Source organism: Callithrix jacchus, chromosome 3, assembly GCF_049354715.1.
Source record: "Callithrix jacchus isolate 240 chromosome 3, calJac240_pri, whole genome shotgun sequence".
NCBI lineage: Eukaryota > Metazoa > Chordata > Mammalia > Primates > Cebidae > Callithrix > Callithrix jacchus.
The window spans coordinates 173,255,577-173,273,041 of NC_133504.1; the positions used below are offsets into that span (position 1 = coordinate 173,255,577).

The window sequence follows — 17,465 nt, forward strand, 5'->3', positions numbered from 1 at the left end:
GGCTTCAACCCATTTCTCCAAAGGAAACCCTATTTATTTATTTTTGGCCATGTACCCTTAAAATTTCCCAATAGTGTAGAACACAAGCCTGGCATTTGTGATTTCACTTTTGATCAAATGAGTCGATTAGTTTTCATCTTGATTCTAGTTTTCATCTCTTGTTGATGAGAAGTTAAAGCATTCTGAGTGTATGTATATATGTTGGTTGTGTATGATTCAGAGAGAAAGAGTGGCCACTGAGGAGTCTACGGTTACCTCTTCAGGATAAGAGTGGTTAGTAAATGACTTACTATAACTGGTAATAAATATTGCTAGTAACCAATATCTGGGGATGCCAGAACTTCTGGAGAAAAAGTGCCACATGCTGTAAACTGAGGAATCTTTTTGTTACATAGGTTTATTTTTTTCTTTTTTCTTTTTTTTTTTTTAATATCATTCCTTATTTATTTAGTAGGTAATTCGTTGCATATTTTTTTTTTTATTTTTTTATTGGATTATAGGTTTTGGGGTACATGAGCAGAGCATGCAAGACAGTTGCGTAGGTACACACATGGCAGTGTGCTTTGCTTTTCTTCTCCCCTTCACCCACATTTGGCATTTCTCCCCAGGCTATCCCTCCCCACCTCCCCCTCCCACTGGCCCTCCCTTTTTCCCCCCAATAGACCCCAGTATTTAGTACTCCCCTTTCTGTGTCCATGTGTTCTCGAGATGAAGTCTTGCTCTGTCACTCAGGCTGGAGTACAGTGGCATGATTTTGGCTCACTATAACTTCTGCCTCCCAGGCTCAAGCAATTTTCCTGTTTCAGACTCCCTAGTAGCTGAAATTACAGGTACCCGCCGTCATGCCCAGCTATTTTTTGTACTTTTAGTAGAGACAGGGTTTCACCATGTTGGCCAGGCTTGTCTCAAACTCCTGGGCTCAAGTGATCCTCCTGCCTTGGCTCACCAAAGTGCTGGGATTACAGGCGTGAGTCACCAGATACAGAGTTTTGTCTATTTCTTAGATCACCTCCTCCTGATTTTGTCCGTCGAGTATGTATGGCACATAGCGGGACTAGAAATGACCTATAGTAGCACTATTACGACTTGTGAAAGAGCATGCCAAAAGTGATACCCGCTCTTCTAAAAGGGAATTATTTTTCGAATGCACTCTTGAAAAGGAGATAAAAATGCTACTTATTAAAAATCTGTGAAGGTGTTTCTTCTGAAAAATGTCATGGAGTGTTAATGTGCCCATTCATCCTGGCTTGCACAACTGTCCGGGTTTACACCAGTTGTCCCAAGGTAATAGTCAATAGTGTCCCTGGGCACTCACATAAGTACCCTGATTTGGATGATAAATGTTGTGGTCACCTTCTAGGTGGAATAGTAAAAGCGGGAGCATCAGAGTTGATAATATTCTGAAGTGACGACTGAATCAGCATAAAGATACCCCAGGGAGGAACTGTTATTGCGGAAAATGACCTTTGGTGAGTTGTGTTACTGTCTGAGATGGCCTTCTGCAATTGTATTCAATATACAAGAGTTGTCTGATTATAGAACTATTTTATTGTTCTTGGCCTCAGTTCTTCATCTATAAACTGAGGCTCTGGAATTAAAGATGTGTAAAGTCGACTGTGGCTCTAAAATATCCCTTTTCTTTGATAAAAAGGAAAATGCTTCTGAAGATATGTTTAATGCAGATAGCAAGCTACCAGAGGGAATATCACTCTTTGCTGTAAAAAACAACATTATTGCATTCAGCGGTAAAAATAAAGTGTCAGCATGTGTTCAGAGCCCCCTGTGGTACCAGTATTGTGAGTATCATTACAATGAGGCAGAAACCTCAATGCACATTGGTAGTTTTTATGAGAACTAGTACCTGAGTTTGGCTTGACCCTGTGTTTCATTTTAGATCTATGAACCTAACTTTCCTTTTTGTTTTGTTTTTTTAGATGGAGTCTTGCTCTGTTGCCAGGCTGGAGTGCAGTGGTGCAATCTTGGCTCACTGCAACCTTCACCTCCTGGGTTCAAGTGATTCTCCTGCCTCAGCCTCCTGAGTAGCTGGGACTACAGGTGCGTGCCACCACGCCCAGCTAATTTTCGTATGTTTAGTAGAGACGGAGTTTCACCACATTGGCCAGGATGTCTCGATCTCTTGACCTCGTGATCCACCCACCTTGGCCTCCTAAAGTGCTGGGATTACAGGCGAGAGACACTGTGCCCAGCCCGAGCTGTTTTTAAGCACAAAGGGGCCCTTCCTATTACCTTCATTTGTATTTCCTTCCTAGAATCTTAAGTCATGTTTTTCTTTAAATTTGTTATCACACCTACAGAAATAGTTTTAGAACTCTTCTACAAAGTTCTTCCCTGATACTTACGGAGTGATCTGCCTGTGGCTTTTTCAAATAATTAAAATGGAAAATCAGATTTTTAACATCACCATATATTTTGAGTTCCAATTACATATGGGAACCTGCATCAATGCTAGAAATATAATGGTAAACAACAACAACAACAACAAACTATTCCTATTTTCATGGAGTTTATGTGTGAGAGGAGGAGAAAGACATTAATGCAAACATTTCCCAAGTACAGTCGTCTCCCTTCATCGGCAGTTTTGTTTTCTGTGGTTTCAGTTACCCACTCTTAACAGCGGCCGAAAAATATTAAATGGAAAATTCCAGAAACAATTTGAAAGTCTTGAATTGCATACCATTCTGAGTAGCTTGGTGAAATCTTGTGCCATTCCACTCCATCCCACCTGGCACGTAAATCATCTCCATCCAGAGTATCCAGCTGGAGAAGCCTCCTGCCCATCAGTCACTTACAAGCCATCTCAGTTATCAAATCTATTATTGTGGTATTGCAGCCCTCCTGTTCAAGGAAACTTTGTTTTACTTAATAATGGCCCCAAAGTGCAAGAGTAGTGATGTCGGTAATTTGAACATGTCAAAGAGAAAGTTTCAAGTGCTTCCTTTAAGTGAAAAGGTGAAAGTTCTTAACTTAATAAGGAAAGAAAAACTTGTACGCTGAGGTTGCTAAGATCTACAGTAAAAATGAATCCCCTAACTCTGCAAAATTATGAAGAAGGAAAAAAGAAATTCAGACTAGTTTTGCTGTCATACCTCAAACTGCAAAAGTTACAGCCAGTGTGCGTGCTAAGGGCTTAGTTGGGATGGAGAAGGCATTTAGTTTGCGGGTTGAAAGACATGAACAGAAACATGTTCTGATTGACAGCAACTGGCTTTAGTACTCCGTGTGGTTTCAGGCATCTCCTGGGGGTCTTGGAACGTATCACCCGCAGATAATGCAGGGACTGCTCTATGTATAAAATTGCCTCTGTGTTGAATGCTAAGCAGGAACATTTGCTGGGGCTCTAGAAAGGGGACTGTTTCTTCTGAAGAAGGACAGAATTTCTTCTAAAGAGTTGAGAGTTGAAGCAAGGGTTAAGTGGAGAATGAAGAGCTCTGACAGAGGCTTCTGCAGGAGGCAGCATGAAGAACAGGAGCCCTGAGAGATGGGGAGTGAGCCTGGGAAAACATGGGGCCAGAGGAGCCACAGAGGTTGGCGGGGCCACAGGGTCGAAGGTCTTAATTCTATCAATAATAGGCTGCCACTGAAATGTCTTGAGTTGGGGCATGGTCAGATGGCATCTGCACTTTGAAAAGAGCACGCTAGGCATGGTGGCTCACACCTGTAATCCCAGCACTTTGGGAGGCCAAGGCGGACAGATCACCTGAGGTTAGGAGTTTGAGACCAGCCTGGCCAACATGGTGAAACCCCATCTCTACTGAAAATACAAAAATTAGCCAGGTGTGGTGACTGGCACCTGTAATTCCAGCTGCTCGGGAGGCTGAGACAGGAGAATTGCTTGAACCCAGGAGGCGGAAGTTACAGTGCGCCAAGATTGTGCCACTGCATTACTCCAGACGGGGCAACAAAGAGCATAACTCCGTCTCAAAAAAAAAAAAAAAAAAAAAACCGAGAAAAAAGAAAAGAACACCCTGTCTTCAATGGAGGATGGCAAATTGCATAAGTCGGGATATAAGTGCACTTGAGAGGTGACCTCTTGTGCAGGGTAGGGGTGGGGTGGAGGTATACATGGCCCAAAGCAGTGGTTAGGAAGCAAAATAGATGGGACTTTGTGATGGACAGATAAGCACACGGGGAAAGAGAGAGGGAGCTGTCTAGGATGTCTATGATTTGGGCATGTAAACTGGGAATTACTTTTTGGTGACATAAAGGCCATGGAGGAAGACCAGGCTTTCTAGTGCAAACACAGAGATTAAAATATAGTGATATGGTATTGAGGATTCGATTGTGCCCCTCAAAAAAGCAAACAAAAAACCGGTATATTTGAGTTATTTATTTCCTCAGAATGCGACCTTATATTGAAATAGAGTTTTTACTGAGGAAATCAAGTTAAAATAAGTCATTAGGATCGGCCCTAATCCAACATGGCTGGTGTTATCAAAAAGGGAAAACTGGATATCAAGAAAGACGGGCATAGAGGGAAGATGATATGTAAAGCAGGCATAGAGGGGGAAGTCCACTAGACAGGAATCCTCGACAGGAATCCACACCATGGACACCTTGATTTCAGACCTGTAGCCTCCAGAATGGTAAGATAATAAACCCTGTGGTTTGTCTTACAGTTTGCAGTAATTTGTTATGGAAGCCTTAGCAAAACAATACAGGTAGTAAATTTCAAATCACTGGAGGTTTACAGTGGGGAATAAAATGTTCAACTTATGCTACTATTTCTTCCTTTTCCTTTTTTTCCATTTTTATGTCTCTTTCCTCTCATTTTATTTCATGTGGCTGTCCTCTCCTTTGTCTCATTTTCTTAGAGGACTCTAAGCTTCTCCAATAGTCAGTCTGTAATAAGCAGTGCACAAAAGGAGAAGGAATGGCCCATGACAAGGCTCCCTGTGCTTCCAGAGAGTCAAGAGGTAAGTGGAGCACAGTAGTGTGGATGAATTCTACATTTGTGCTGTGCCCAGAAGCCTCTCTGCAAAGCACTGTGAGTTGTGATTGACTGGGTCCAATCATCACTTACTCCTCTGTTCAAGGGAGCTGGTATTGGCAGTTAGGGCTTGCAAGACAGGCTATCTACTTAATAACAACAATTCTCTTCAAGGTCTTAGAGGTGGCAAAGGCAAGAGAAACATAGACTACTGTGTCTTGCAGAAGAAAAGTGAGTCCAATGCCTGTGTCATCAGCTTTATGGCAAGTTTGGAAATGATCTTGAACTTTGAATGACAGTTGCAATTATTAAATACTTATGGTGTTTGTGTGTGTGTGTGTCATACATATATATATATATATATATATATATATATATATATATATACATACATATATATACACACACACACATCCATATATATACTATCATTATGTATGTATATATACACACCCATATATAAATCTGCTATCATTAAGTATAAAAATAATTTTGACTCCGGGCAAGGTGGCTCACATCTATAATCCCAGCACTTTGGGAGGCTGAGGTGGGTGGATCATGAAGTCAGGAAATTGAGACCATCCTGGCCAACATGGTGAAACCCCATCTCTACTAAAAATACAAAAATTAGCTGGGGTGTGGTGGCACATGCCTATAGTCCCAGCTACTCAGGAGGCTGAGGCAGGAAAATTACTTGAACCCAGGAGGTGAAGGTTGCAGTGAGTCAAGATTGCACCACTGCACTTCAGCCTGGTAGCAGAGTGAGACTCCATCTCAAATAATAATCATCATCATCTTGAAAACATTTTACTACTTTATATTATGTTGACTGGGTGCAGTGGCTCATGCCTGTAATCCGAGCACTCTGGGAGGTCGAAGCTGAGCTCAACATGGCAAACCACTGTCTCTACTAAAAATAAAAAAAATAGCTGGATGTGGTGGTGCACACCAGGCACAAGAATCACTAGAACCTGGGAGGTGGGGGTTGCAATGAGCTGAGATCATGCCACTGCACTCCAACCTGGGCCAGAAACTATATATATGCTGGGTGTGGTGGCGGGCACCCATACTCCCATCTACTTGGGAGGTTGAGGCAGGAGAATAACTTGAACGCAGGTCTTGGGGAGTGTGCAGAGGTTGCAGTGAACTGAGATCATGCCACTCCACTCTAGTCAAAAGAGCAAAACTCGTCTCAAAAAAAAAAAATATATATATATTATATATATATATATAATGTCATAACATCCAAGCTCATCACAAGTGGAGGATATGCCACTTGGTTTCCATTTCCTGCACATACTGTCAAATTTCTTAAACATACTTTTTCTTTAAAAGCTACTACTTAAACTCATTAAGCATTGTTGAAAATTCTTAACATTAGTAATTTTTTGACAAATGAATGAATAGTGAACATAGTATATGTTCCATGGGAGTTAACATTAAATGTTTCCTGAAATGAATAAGAATAGTTTAAAAATAAATTTACTTATAATATCATTAGCTTATGTGTACTCTGTCAGAGTGAGGTTTTTTATTTAACCAACAAAAGCTGATTTCAAGTTTAATTTCATTATACAATGTTTGGGAGAAACTTTTTGTGCTAGATCTAGCACATGATGGAAGGACGAGTATGACAAAGCGTCACCCTGGAGAAGTTACTATATGGAAAATGTAGAGAAATAAGGTCAACATCTAATTTTCTACTATTTTTCTAACATGGCTTATTTGTTCTCTTTGCTAAATAAGCTGTGTTAATTACAGAGAGGACATTTTGAAGAATTGTTCATTGGTGGCTGGACTGTTTTGTTGTTGTTATTGTTTGCTTTTTTAACCCAAGACAGAGTCTTGCTCCGTCGCCCAGGCTGAAGTGCAATGGTGCAATCGTGGCTCACTGTAACCTCTGTCTCCTGGGTTTGAGCAATTCTCCTGCCTCAGCCTCCAGAGTAGCTGGGATTACAGGTGCATGCCACCACGCCAGGCTAATTTTCTTTGTATTTTTAGTAGAGACAAGGTTTCACCATGTTGGCCAGGCTGGTCTCTAACTCCTGACCACATGATCCACCACCTGCCTCAGCCTCCCAAAGTGCTGAGATCTCAGGCATGAGCCACTGTGCCTGGCCTTGGCTGGACTATTAATTGCTTTCTATCTATGAAGAAATCTGGGCAATGGGATGTTTCATCTAGGCTTATTTAGTCCTCAAAGCCTGCTTATCAAAACGGTGAGTCAGTTGTCCCCAGATTAAGATTTCTGAAATTTTCCAACTCAGATCACTGTTTAAAAATATTAATTTGTTTTACTCTAACTGGATATTAGTTCCTCTATTTAATTTTCCCCAAAGTTAGCTTTTTAAATTCAAGTTGGGCATGTCTACAACAAAATAATTTTAGATAACAAACAGTACATGGTGTTGCTGGCACACATAACCCTTGCTACTGTTGCTACCTTCTGCTAATGTAACTAGATTAGATTATTCTCTCTTTGAAATAGATAAAAATCTAAGTCCATTCTGGATATCAAAGATGTATGAAAGAGGAGATGAGGGTACTAGAGCTTACATTCCAGCCCATTTTTATTCCCACCATAACTTGTAACAAACTGGTTGTTGTTTTTTTATTTTTTTGAGATGGAGTTTTGCTCTTGTTACCCAGGCTGGAGTGCAATGGCCTGATCTCGGCTCACCACAACCTCCACCTCCTGGGTTCAGGCAATTCTCCTGCCTCAGCCTCCTGAGTAGCTGGGATTACAGGCATGCACCACTGTGCCCAGCTAATTTTTTGTATTTTTAATAGAGACAGGGTTTCACCATGTTGACCAGGATGGTCTTGATCTCTTGACCTCGTGATCCACCCGCAGCCTCCCAAAGTGCTGGGATTACAGGCGTGAGCCACCGCGCCCAGCCACACACTGTTTTTTTTTTTTTTTGTAAGAAATAATTATTCATATTGATAATAATGAAGAAGAAATTTAGGACAGCAATCTGGATAACTGGACCAGAATTCTAGTACTAAACTTAATCATTTCGACTCAAGAAAGATTTGAATAAATGTACTAATTTTATTCTCTTTGACTTAGCTCAGCAAAGGAAGATATCAAAATAAGCAACCTAATGGATAACATAAATATGATTTAATTCTTAAAAGTATGCTATTTGAGGGCATGGGATACTTTTACTATATTTGTGTATCTCTCCATTTCCACTGCATTCACTAGTAAATTGTCTGGCACAAGGTAGGCGCTAGATTTAAAAAAATTGGAAAGATAGCATTTATTTGATTGCTTCTTGCAGGCAAATGCTTTTTAAATGTTAATGGAGATCCAGATCACATAAAGAACAATGTAAAAAAGCAAAGAAAGAATTAAAAAACTGGTAGCAGATTTGTGTTCTGAGATACTAGCCTGAGGTATGCCCTTGTAGACTGGACAAGATGGGTAGACTGTTGACTTTCAGATATCCCTACTATATTTTTATGCCTCACAATTACCATTCCAATGGAGGATGGAGAGGATGAGCTCCGTTATTAAGAAATTGCACTTGTCAGCACTTAAGTGGCATGTCTGAGGAAGGTTATGATGAATGGACCCAAATGTTTCTCATTTCCAAATTTTGTAAATTCAATCCAATTCTGATTTTAAAAAGTTTTTCCATTTGCTCTTTATTTATATAAACAGAAACATCTCTTTCCTCCTACAGAGCATGCAGTGTGGCAGAGAGATTGATGATCTATAGCACAAGGTGGATATAGCTGATGAGATTATGGGAGTCATCTCAGGGCAGCTTAAGTTGGACCTGAAACAAAAGTATATACATTTTCTCCTCTTTTGCTAAACCAAGCCATCCCTATTTGTTACATACTCGAGGTCCAGGCACCACAACACAATAACACAGGCCGATGCCCAGTCTCTAATCTGAATATTCAGTATCCTCAACAGTGGAGACAGCAATAATTGGCTTTATTTCCATCAGTAAGTAAAGAATTCCTGTGCATAGGGCATTTCTGTTGATTGTTTTTTCAAAGAGCCAACTCTTCCTGAAGATTCCTGTTTTAATAATCTGATGCTTTCTTTTTTGTGTTGAGACTATTCTGAAGTGTGTCCTATCAACTGGAAATAATAAATTGACCTTCAATATATAATAAGTAAAGTATTTAGACTTCCTGCACTTTCCTAAACTTAATTAAATCCAGTTTTTGGTGCAGAAACATAGGGAACTCACCAGAGGGCTCCAGAATTCTTGAAGATACATTAGCCATTAACAGATGTTCTCTTTGTGTAAAATATGTGCAAAATGGGACATGTACATCATCAGAATACTGCCATAGAGAAGCCCCGTGAGATCAAGTTTATCATAATTCAAAATAGGAAGGTTCAAGAAAATATGCTATAAACATAGATATGAAGATGTTTCAAAGAAGGAAAATCAGTTTTCGGTATCTATTTTTGTTTTTGAAGTGATATGAAATGAGTTTCTGGAGTCTGTTAGAGAGCTTGGTCTGTGTCCCTACTCAGAAGGAATGTTTTTCTTTAGTAAAGTAGCTATATTATATTATTGACGCTCTTGGGATATAAGAAGTGATGGTTATATACTGAGAAAGATTTTACCTGATCTGACCTTGCAGTAAAGAATCAAAGCCAAAGAGTTTGCCCAGTAGACAAGGGCAATGTTTTATGGATTCTGGTATCACTTTCAATACTTAGTATGGTGTCCTGCATAAGATATTTTCTCAATAAACATCTGGCATATTATTTAATAAAAAAAACCTTAACCTCTCCAAATAAACACAAAATGAAGTGTTTTTCAGTACTTCCTTATTGGAACACTGAGGCTAAATAATATAGCCAATTCCAGCAGCTACTGAAACTTCAGAAAATATTTAACTCCGTTTTCAAAATAAATAAATAAATTCAAATTTGAAAAAGACTTGGTTAAACTAAATTATTGTTCTGGGCTCAATGGGTACTGCCTATTCACTAAAGAGCAAACAAGATCTTTAAAATGTTTTTTGAGATTCTTCTGCCTTTAAGAAAGCTTTGAAAGGCTGGAGGATGAATACAAATGACATAATATTATTGGGCTGCCAAAGTACTCTCTCTAGTAAAAACAGACGGAAACTTTATTTCCCTTATTTGAGGCGCACAAGTATATCTGCAACTATAATGACCTTGATATAAAGACCTTACACATCTCAAAGCAAATTTAACAGAAGTCACTGTTATTAAGAGATCATGAAAATCTAACAATATACACAAAACCTACAAACCCAACTCAGCTAAACCCAAGATCTCGTCAGCATTCTGTATTTTCTTATGTTTCAAAGTAGTACATGGGGGCAAGGAGGACCAAAGACCTATCCGTAAATAAAATCTTTCTATATGAAGTGAGCATACAAAGTAAAATTAAATAACAATAACAAAGACAGACAATACTGAACAATATGGGGAGAGAAATTTCCATTCTATACATAATTTACCTTAAGTAATTTTCTTTATAAAAATCAGAATAAAGAATTATAAGAATTCTTCCGCCATGAGGAATGGCATCACACAAATCTGAACCATGTCACTGTAGTGATGATGGTCGGAATTAAATGATGCAAAATTCAAACCTGTCTTGCAGGGCAGCCTTCGATATTTCTGGGGCATAGACATTTACCAATTCAAAGTGTCTTCCTATACATGATTACATGTTATTCTCAAATGTCTATGGGAATGATATGACAGATATCATTCCTGTTTCACAGAAGAAAAATAAAGACTGGGAGTCATCCCAGAATTTATAAATATTCGTGCCAGGATGAGATACCTGAACTTTCCCCCTTACCTACACAAACTAACCACCTGCCTTATGGGATGAAAGGTACCCTAGTTCTCAGGAGGGAATTAATTCATTAGTTGTACAGACATTCATTCGGTGCTTTTTTGATGTCAAGATAAAATAGATGGCTTGGCTGCACTTGAATTTTGTGGATACAGCTTTCCTTACATAAGGACAATTGTGCGTGGCGAGCTGAAGAGACAGCAGGAGAGCAGAAGGAAAGCTTGTTTGGCATAAACAATGAATCAGAAATGAGCTATTGTGAGATAGAAAAGAAGCCATGCCTGGAAGAAGACTGCAAGGCAGAAGGGACAGGCTCCAGCCGAGGCCCCCACCTCAGAGCGCAGGCTTTGGGGCCAATGAGACAATCGATTGCATCTGGGCCTCTACTTACAAGGTGCGTATCCTTGATTAAGTGCTTTATAACTGTTTCATAAAAGTTTCTGCCCACGTTTGCGTTGTTCACATAAACTACAGAGTTCTTTTAAATTAACAATGCATCAACTAATGACATACAGTCTTTTTATTTAAAAAAATTTCCCCAGTTGTTAGAGAAAACGAAAATTCTATTTCCAATTAAGTTTGAATTAAAAATATAGAGAATTATTTGACTGCTTTTAAAAGCAAATTCAGTCAGCAGCAAATTCTTGGAAATAAAAGAGCTTTCATAAACATAAGCATGAAATTTAGTCAACACAGGAAACCACATGGTGATTTAAAACACTTGGACTGCCAAGATTGTTTCTGAGAGTATACACAACAATTTAAGGACCTATTCCTGTGATGGAATAATTGCTACTAGGTTTCTGAGATAGACTCAGACCTTAGATATCCCTGACTCAGACCATCAACTGCTTGGTACTTGTAAAGAGAAAAGATGGTGTTTGACCTAGGAAGGTATTAGATGCATTAATCCACAGAGAATAGCATATGTTATAATGTTATATTCTATAATATGGAGCCATTTTTTTCATGTTTCTCAGCTTAAACTCTGCACACTGTAAAAGTAAGTCAGCAAACACATAAATCATCCAAACAATGCAACAGAAGAAAAAGAAGGCCATAGCAAGAGAAGACAGAGAGACCAGCTATATAATAAATTTTTTTTTTTTTTTTTTTTTTTTTTGAGAGGAAGTCTCACTCTGTCTTCCATCTGTAGTGCAGTGGCACAATCTCAGCTCACTGCAACCTCTACCTCCTGCGTTCAAGCGATTCTCCTGCCTCAGCCTCCCAAGTAGCTGAGATTATAAGCGCATGCCACAATGCCCGGCTCAGTTATATATTTTTAGTAGAGATGGGGTTTCACCATGTTGCCCAGGCTGGGCTCAAAGGATCCACCTGCCTCGGCCTCTCAAAGTGCTGGGATTACAGGCATGAGTCACCGTGCCCAGTCTATAATAACTTCTCTATTATCCCCATACTCCGACTGCAAATGCTTCAGATACAACTGGAACTATCAAGAAAAGCAAACATGGTGCTCCTTGTAGGAGGCTGTGCCTGCACTTGGTACTTGAAGACTTTTGGTAAGCTGAATAATTAAAAATTCAACATTATTAGTTAAAATTCTGAGTCTTTAAGATAACATTTCATGATAATTTCCCAGACATGGCTATCACTGTAATAATTCTATGACTCACTTTCTTGAGCCCTGATGTATTTGGGGAGCTGGGTGAATCGTACCGATGTCAATGATTAAATATGACTTTTTAAATGCTGAAACATACTGCCTAGCAGTCACAGCATCCTATAATATGAGTTTATAAGCCAACTTCTTGGGCTTTAAATATTTATTTCATAAAGTGTTTCAATGAATGTATACATCTTCTAATATTTTTCATGTTTCATGTTACTAAAGATATTTGCTTAAGGTTATGGGAACAGTCTTTTTTTTTCCTTTCTTGTCCAGAGCCAGAGAACAGTCTTTCTAACTTAAAAATTTTTCTATCTACATCCTTATCTACAATACTAAATAACCTATGTTTTTCATCATAAAAATAATACGTTTGTGATATATTTCAAAAGGAAAAGCATACAGACAAGCATAAAATAAAAAAAAAAGATATTAGTCCCTTTTTCTAGCCACCCCTTCTTCCCACTCAAAAAGTTTCTATTAATTATCTTCTAACAATAGATAAATTGCATTTCAGAGGCCCATTTTATAGTGTTTGGCACAGCGATGCATAAAGATCTGAATGACTAATTTGACATAGTGTTTTCAGATTTTTATATTTTGTCAACGTACCTTTTTACCGTGTACACATAGTGAAATCTATGTAACTTTACAAGAAAGAGGGAGACTAAAATGAAAATGATAATAGACTTAAAAGGCAACTAACCTTTTTCCACCTCATTCAGATTAGCAGCTGGCAGCGACAAAGACAGAAGAGACAAAAGACTTTTTACATTGCGATACAACAGCAGAGCACAGGAAGCCAATGCGCAGCATTAACAACAGAGAAGCAGGGGTGGGCGAGCGAACTGAAGCAATCTTGGATTTCTTACCTACGGCCGGGCCACACGCACAAACATGGAGAAAATGAGGCAAAAGGTAAATGCCATCACAGGGAGCTAGAGGTCTGCATCTAAACCAGGGGATGGAACAACCAGCAGCTTTACTGTCTAAGATGGACACTGAACGGCTTGTGTATTCGCATCAGAGATTCGGAAAACAAAGAGAAAATGGGTACAAAATGGAAAATTTAAAGTGGTCTGAATATTGCCCACAAAATGTGTTCTAAGGCTTTACATTTTGCCTGGAGACCTTCATTTTACGGAATTTAAGTAATCCCATTAAGTGAAAGGAGGGCTTAAAATGTGATCATCTGTGCCATACTTGTATGCGGTCCTGTAAGAATAAGAGTTAATTAAGACACACAGTCTTGATATAGCTGATCCAGGGTTCTGATTGTTGGAAAATATACAAAAGCAGATATTTCAATTAAACATCTAAGATAACACTAGAGACTAAAAAAAGCTGTCCATTTAAAAAAAACAGGGGTGCCATATTTATAGTTTTATTTTTATAGGTCTTAGGTTTATGTCATTTCAGGAGTTCCTTGGAAATTTAGCTCCAAGAAATGTCTTGTCTCTAGAAAGAAAATGATCATGATTTTTAAAAAACAACCTAAGAAAAACAAAATCAAAACCAACAAAACCTCTCAAGCTAAAATTAAAACTTTAGATTTAATTTTAAAATTATTTATTTAACAATTCTGAAGTCTTACTTTCTTAACAGTACAGGGATTTTAATTTACTCTTGTCTAAAATATACTAGTAATCAGCAGTCATGCATTTTGCAACTGGAAGGACAGATGATGAAGTGGAGTGTATGGAGAATGGTTTTGGTGATTAGGGTGGTGAAGTCACAGCAAGATTTAGATAACAGGAAAAGAGTATTTGTCCCTACAGTTTACTCTGTTAATCCCTGGAGCAGAAAAGAGCAGAGAATTTTCTCCTCTAACAAATCAGTAACTACTTCTGTGAGATTTTGGTCACATGGGGCTTAAATAAAGCTTAATAAATTCCCCGATGGTGGCTCATTTTATTTTGAATGTTTCTAGTCATGTTTTGTAACCTGCTCATCACATCATAACTTCTCTGTCAGATCTCTCTCAGATCTCTGAATTTGTTTCATTGACATTATGTCCGTTCTGATTCTTGACATAGGTGTCAAATACAAAAACTGTCACAATAATAATTTACACATTTTTTTCTGTAAAGCATTGTTTGTTCCTATTAAGCCGGGTTCACTTCTCATTGTATGCCTTTGGGATATAGTGTAAAACATTTTCAAAGAAAAAAATCAACTTGTTACTAGGATGATTTTTAAACACTGACCACATTATTATATTCCCTGAACATAACAGGGCTTCTGCTCCCAGATCTCATGCTCATTAATCAGATCCCAAACTTAAATTTAAAACCATATAATCACATTATCAGAAAACTCTAGAGCCTAACTCATACTTCTCCATAATTAAAGGTCACTTATGTGTCAATGATTTCAAATTCTGCAGATGGTTGTCTGAAATTTTGTAAATGAGCTCATTTCACGTGTGCACAAAAATACTACAATTAATAGATGAGTTATAAATTTGCCCCATTTAGATAACTTCTCTCATACCAAACTGTCAAATTCTTCATGGTCCCCAGTACCCATTCCTAAGATAAAATGGTAGTATCTTCATGTTCTGTATATCATGCACTTTCTCTTTAGTATTTTTGTTGATCCTTTGCCCAGATTAAGTCAAACTGACATTAGCAGTAATTATAAGTAAAAAGACTAAAGCAGTCCCAGTTCTTGTGGAGACCCAAATGGCTCTTAACAGATAGTCATGGCGAATTCCCACACGACAGGTTTTATAGTATCACATTTTGGCTAAAGAATGGTTTGGCTAAGCTTTAGGCATTTATGATATGTTTCAAAGAAAGAGATCTGATATATTTGGGGAAGTGAGGCTTCATAATAACACTTCTCCAAGGAAACTTCTCTGAAATGACACTCAGAATTGGAGAAAATATGTGTTCAAGAGGAGCAGGTAGGTGTAGGGAGGGAGCTGGGGAAATGAAGGGTGAACAGGTAAGACAAAGACTCAAAATAAATGGATAAGGATAAGGAATAGCAAATCTAAAGCCAAAGCAGGAGGACCCCTCCAAACCAACTCAAAAAGTCCTCCACCACATTCTAGAAATTTTATTGTCAAGAAGACACATAGAACCTGGTTGCAGCCATGCTCCCAAGTTTAGGTTTTCATCAGGAAACATTATTCCTGGTTCTGTGCTTAGGAAGGTTTTGGTTAGGCAAAGTTCGCTTGAAATGCTTGGGTCCGATTTGTCTGGTGGAGTGAGAGTGTGTTGGTTTAAGGAGGCCTCCAAAATTAACTGGGTTCTTAAGCCCTTTCTATAAAGATCAGAAAAATGATGGAAAAAGAGAGTTATTCTATTCCTAAGAAAGTACCAGGTCGCAGATATTAGTGCAAATATTGGGCTTCTTGGACAAGCCTAAATTAGTCCATCCAGTGAAGTTAAATTCTCAGGGTAGCTCAAAGGTTCCAGGATTTGTGGTCACAGGCTACTGTCAACTTTCTGAGGCATGATAATATTGGTAACATTAGTGTGAAAGTCAAAGCTACATAATACATTCTTTCCAGACACTCTAGAAAGGTGCATGTTGAAGGTACTTGTTATCCTTTGTTTATGTAAAATATCAAAGAATGCTAAAATTCTGCCCACTAAGCAGTCTAAGGGCTCTATATATGTACTAGAACACTTGGTAATACAGCATGTTCAAATTTCTAATGGAAACTTAGTATGTTATTACTGCTTTATATGACATCTGTTTTACTGGTGCCAAAAAATAAAAATAAAAATAAGATCCTAGAAAAGGCAGCTTCAGAGGCACTCAAACAGATCTGGGTTGCCAAAACAGAGCCTCATTATTCTACCTAGCATTTTCCCATCAAGAAAAGTACCTAGTAGTTAGGGTACTCCATAAAACCTTCAATTTTAACAATTTTCCAACAAGTCCCTGGGAAAATTTAATTATACAGATGTATGTTCATCTTTCATGTTGGGAGATGTTAACTCCAGTCACCAGCATTGTCATTTCATCCTTTGATTTTCTTGCTATGTATTAAATTACATGAAAATAGATATAATTAATGAAATGCACCAAGAATGAAAATGGTAACTTTGAGTAGAATGACCAAAATTACTTCTTCATCTTTTTCTTACTAATAAAATGTGCAAAATTCTTGTTTTTCCTTTGTTAATGTTAAGTGATTCATTAAAGGAAAAAGAGTATATTTATGAAGTTTCTAAATCAGAGTCACAAAAAAAAATTAAAAAATCGAATAGGCAAGTCATAATCTTGATGTTGACTTTACAGCAAATTGGTTTGAATAGGGAGGAAATTTAGCAATTAATAGTCTAATGAGATGTGCCATCCAAAGAAACGAATTGTTAGAAAAATGTGACAGTCTCGTAACCCTATCCAAAGTGCTCAATATCTTCCTGACTTTTATTTTGAGGGACCTGGGTTACTAGAGGCAAACACTCACAGGTGAAGACATAAGAATGAATATGAACTATCTCAAATGCTTAATAATGTTGTGGCTATTAAATAAAAGTCCTCTTTTCACATGGGTACTGGGGGTTGGTTTGCACAGGGAAAATGGTTTGTACAAAAATGCCATTGAATTGTGGGACTAAAAGCTTTAGCACAATAGCTTTAGCTTCTTTTATTACTGGATAGCATGGCTTTATAATAGATGCATATGTTTGAACAGAGATTGCTGGGTCTTTTATTTGGTTAGCTAAAACTATCTTTAAGTCCTTATGTTATTTACATTACATCTGATTTTCAAAATGCTTACCATCTGTCAAATAACAATACGATTTACTAAACATATATAACGTAGTTTCAATGATGCTTTCAAAAAGACATATACTTATTAAAGGCAAAATATTTCCCATTCTTTGTACCTGTATACTCAGGTGGGCAGAGGCATGTGTAGTTATTAATGCCATCGACACATGTAGAATTATTTTCACAGTCATTATCTTCACAATCATCAATGTTGACTTCACAATTTTCTCCTTCAAATCCATCAGCACAAATACACCTGAATGCCAGAGGAGGAAAAGGCCAAAAATGTCTTTTATGCTGCATTTTAAAATCATGTGGTGTAAATATTGAAAAAAGC

General features: G+C 38.0%; 1 protein-coding gene across 5 annotated transcripts in view; it reads right to left on the reverse strand.

Annotated features, from left to right (window-relative positions):
• The window catches only part of SLIT2 (slit guidance ligand 2), a 388,661-nt gene that overhangs the window by 35,462 nt on the left and 335,734 nt on the right, over positions 1-17,465 (reverse strand). For 3 of the 5 annotated variants that reach the window (XM_078367432.1, XM_078367431.1, XM_078367433.1), the window contains 2 exons: positions 17,245-17,384; positions 13,098-13,124 (listed from right to left, as the gene is read on the reverse strand). In XM_078367432.1, the coding sequence (XP_078223558.1) occupies positions 13,098-13,124; positions 17,245-17,384 (167 nt within the window). The remainder of the gene's footprint in view (positions 1-13,097; positions 13,125-17,244; positions 17,385-17,465) is intronic. The other 2 variants (XM_035293962.3, XM_035293960.3) reach the window with 1 other exon arrangement.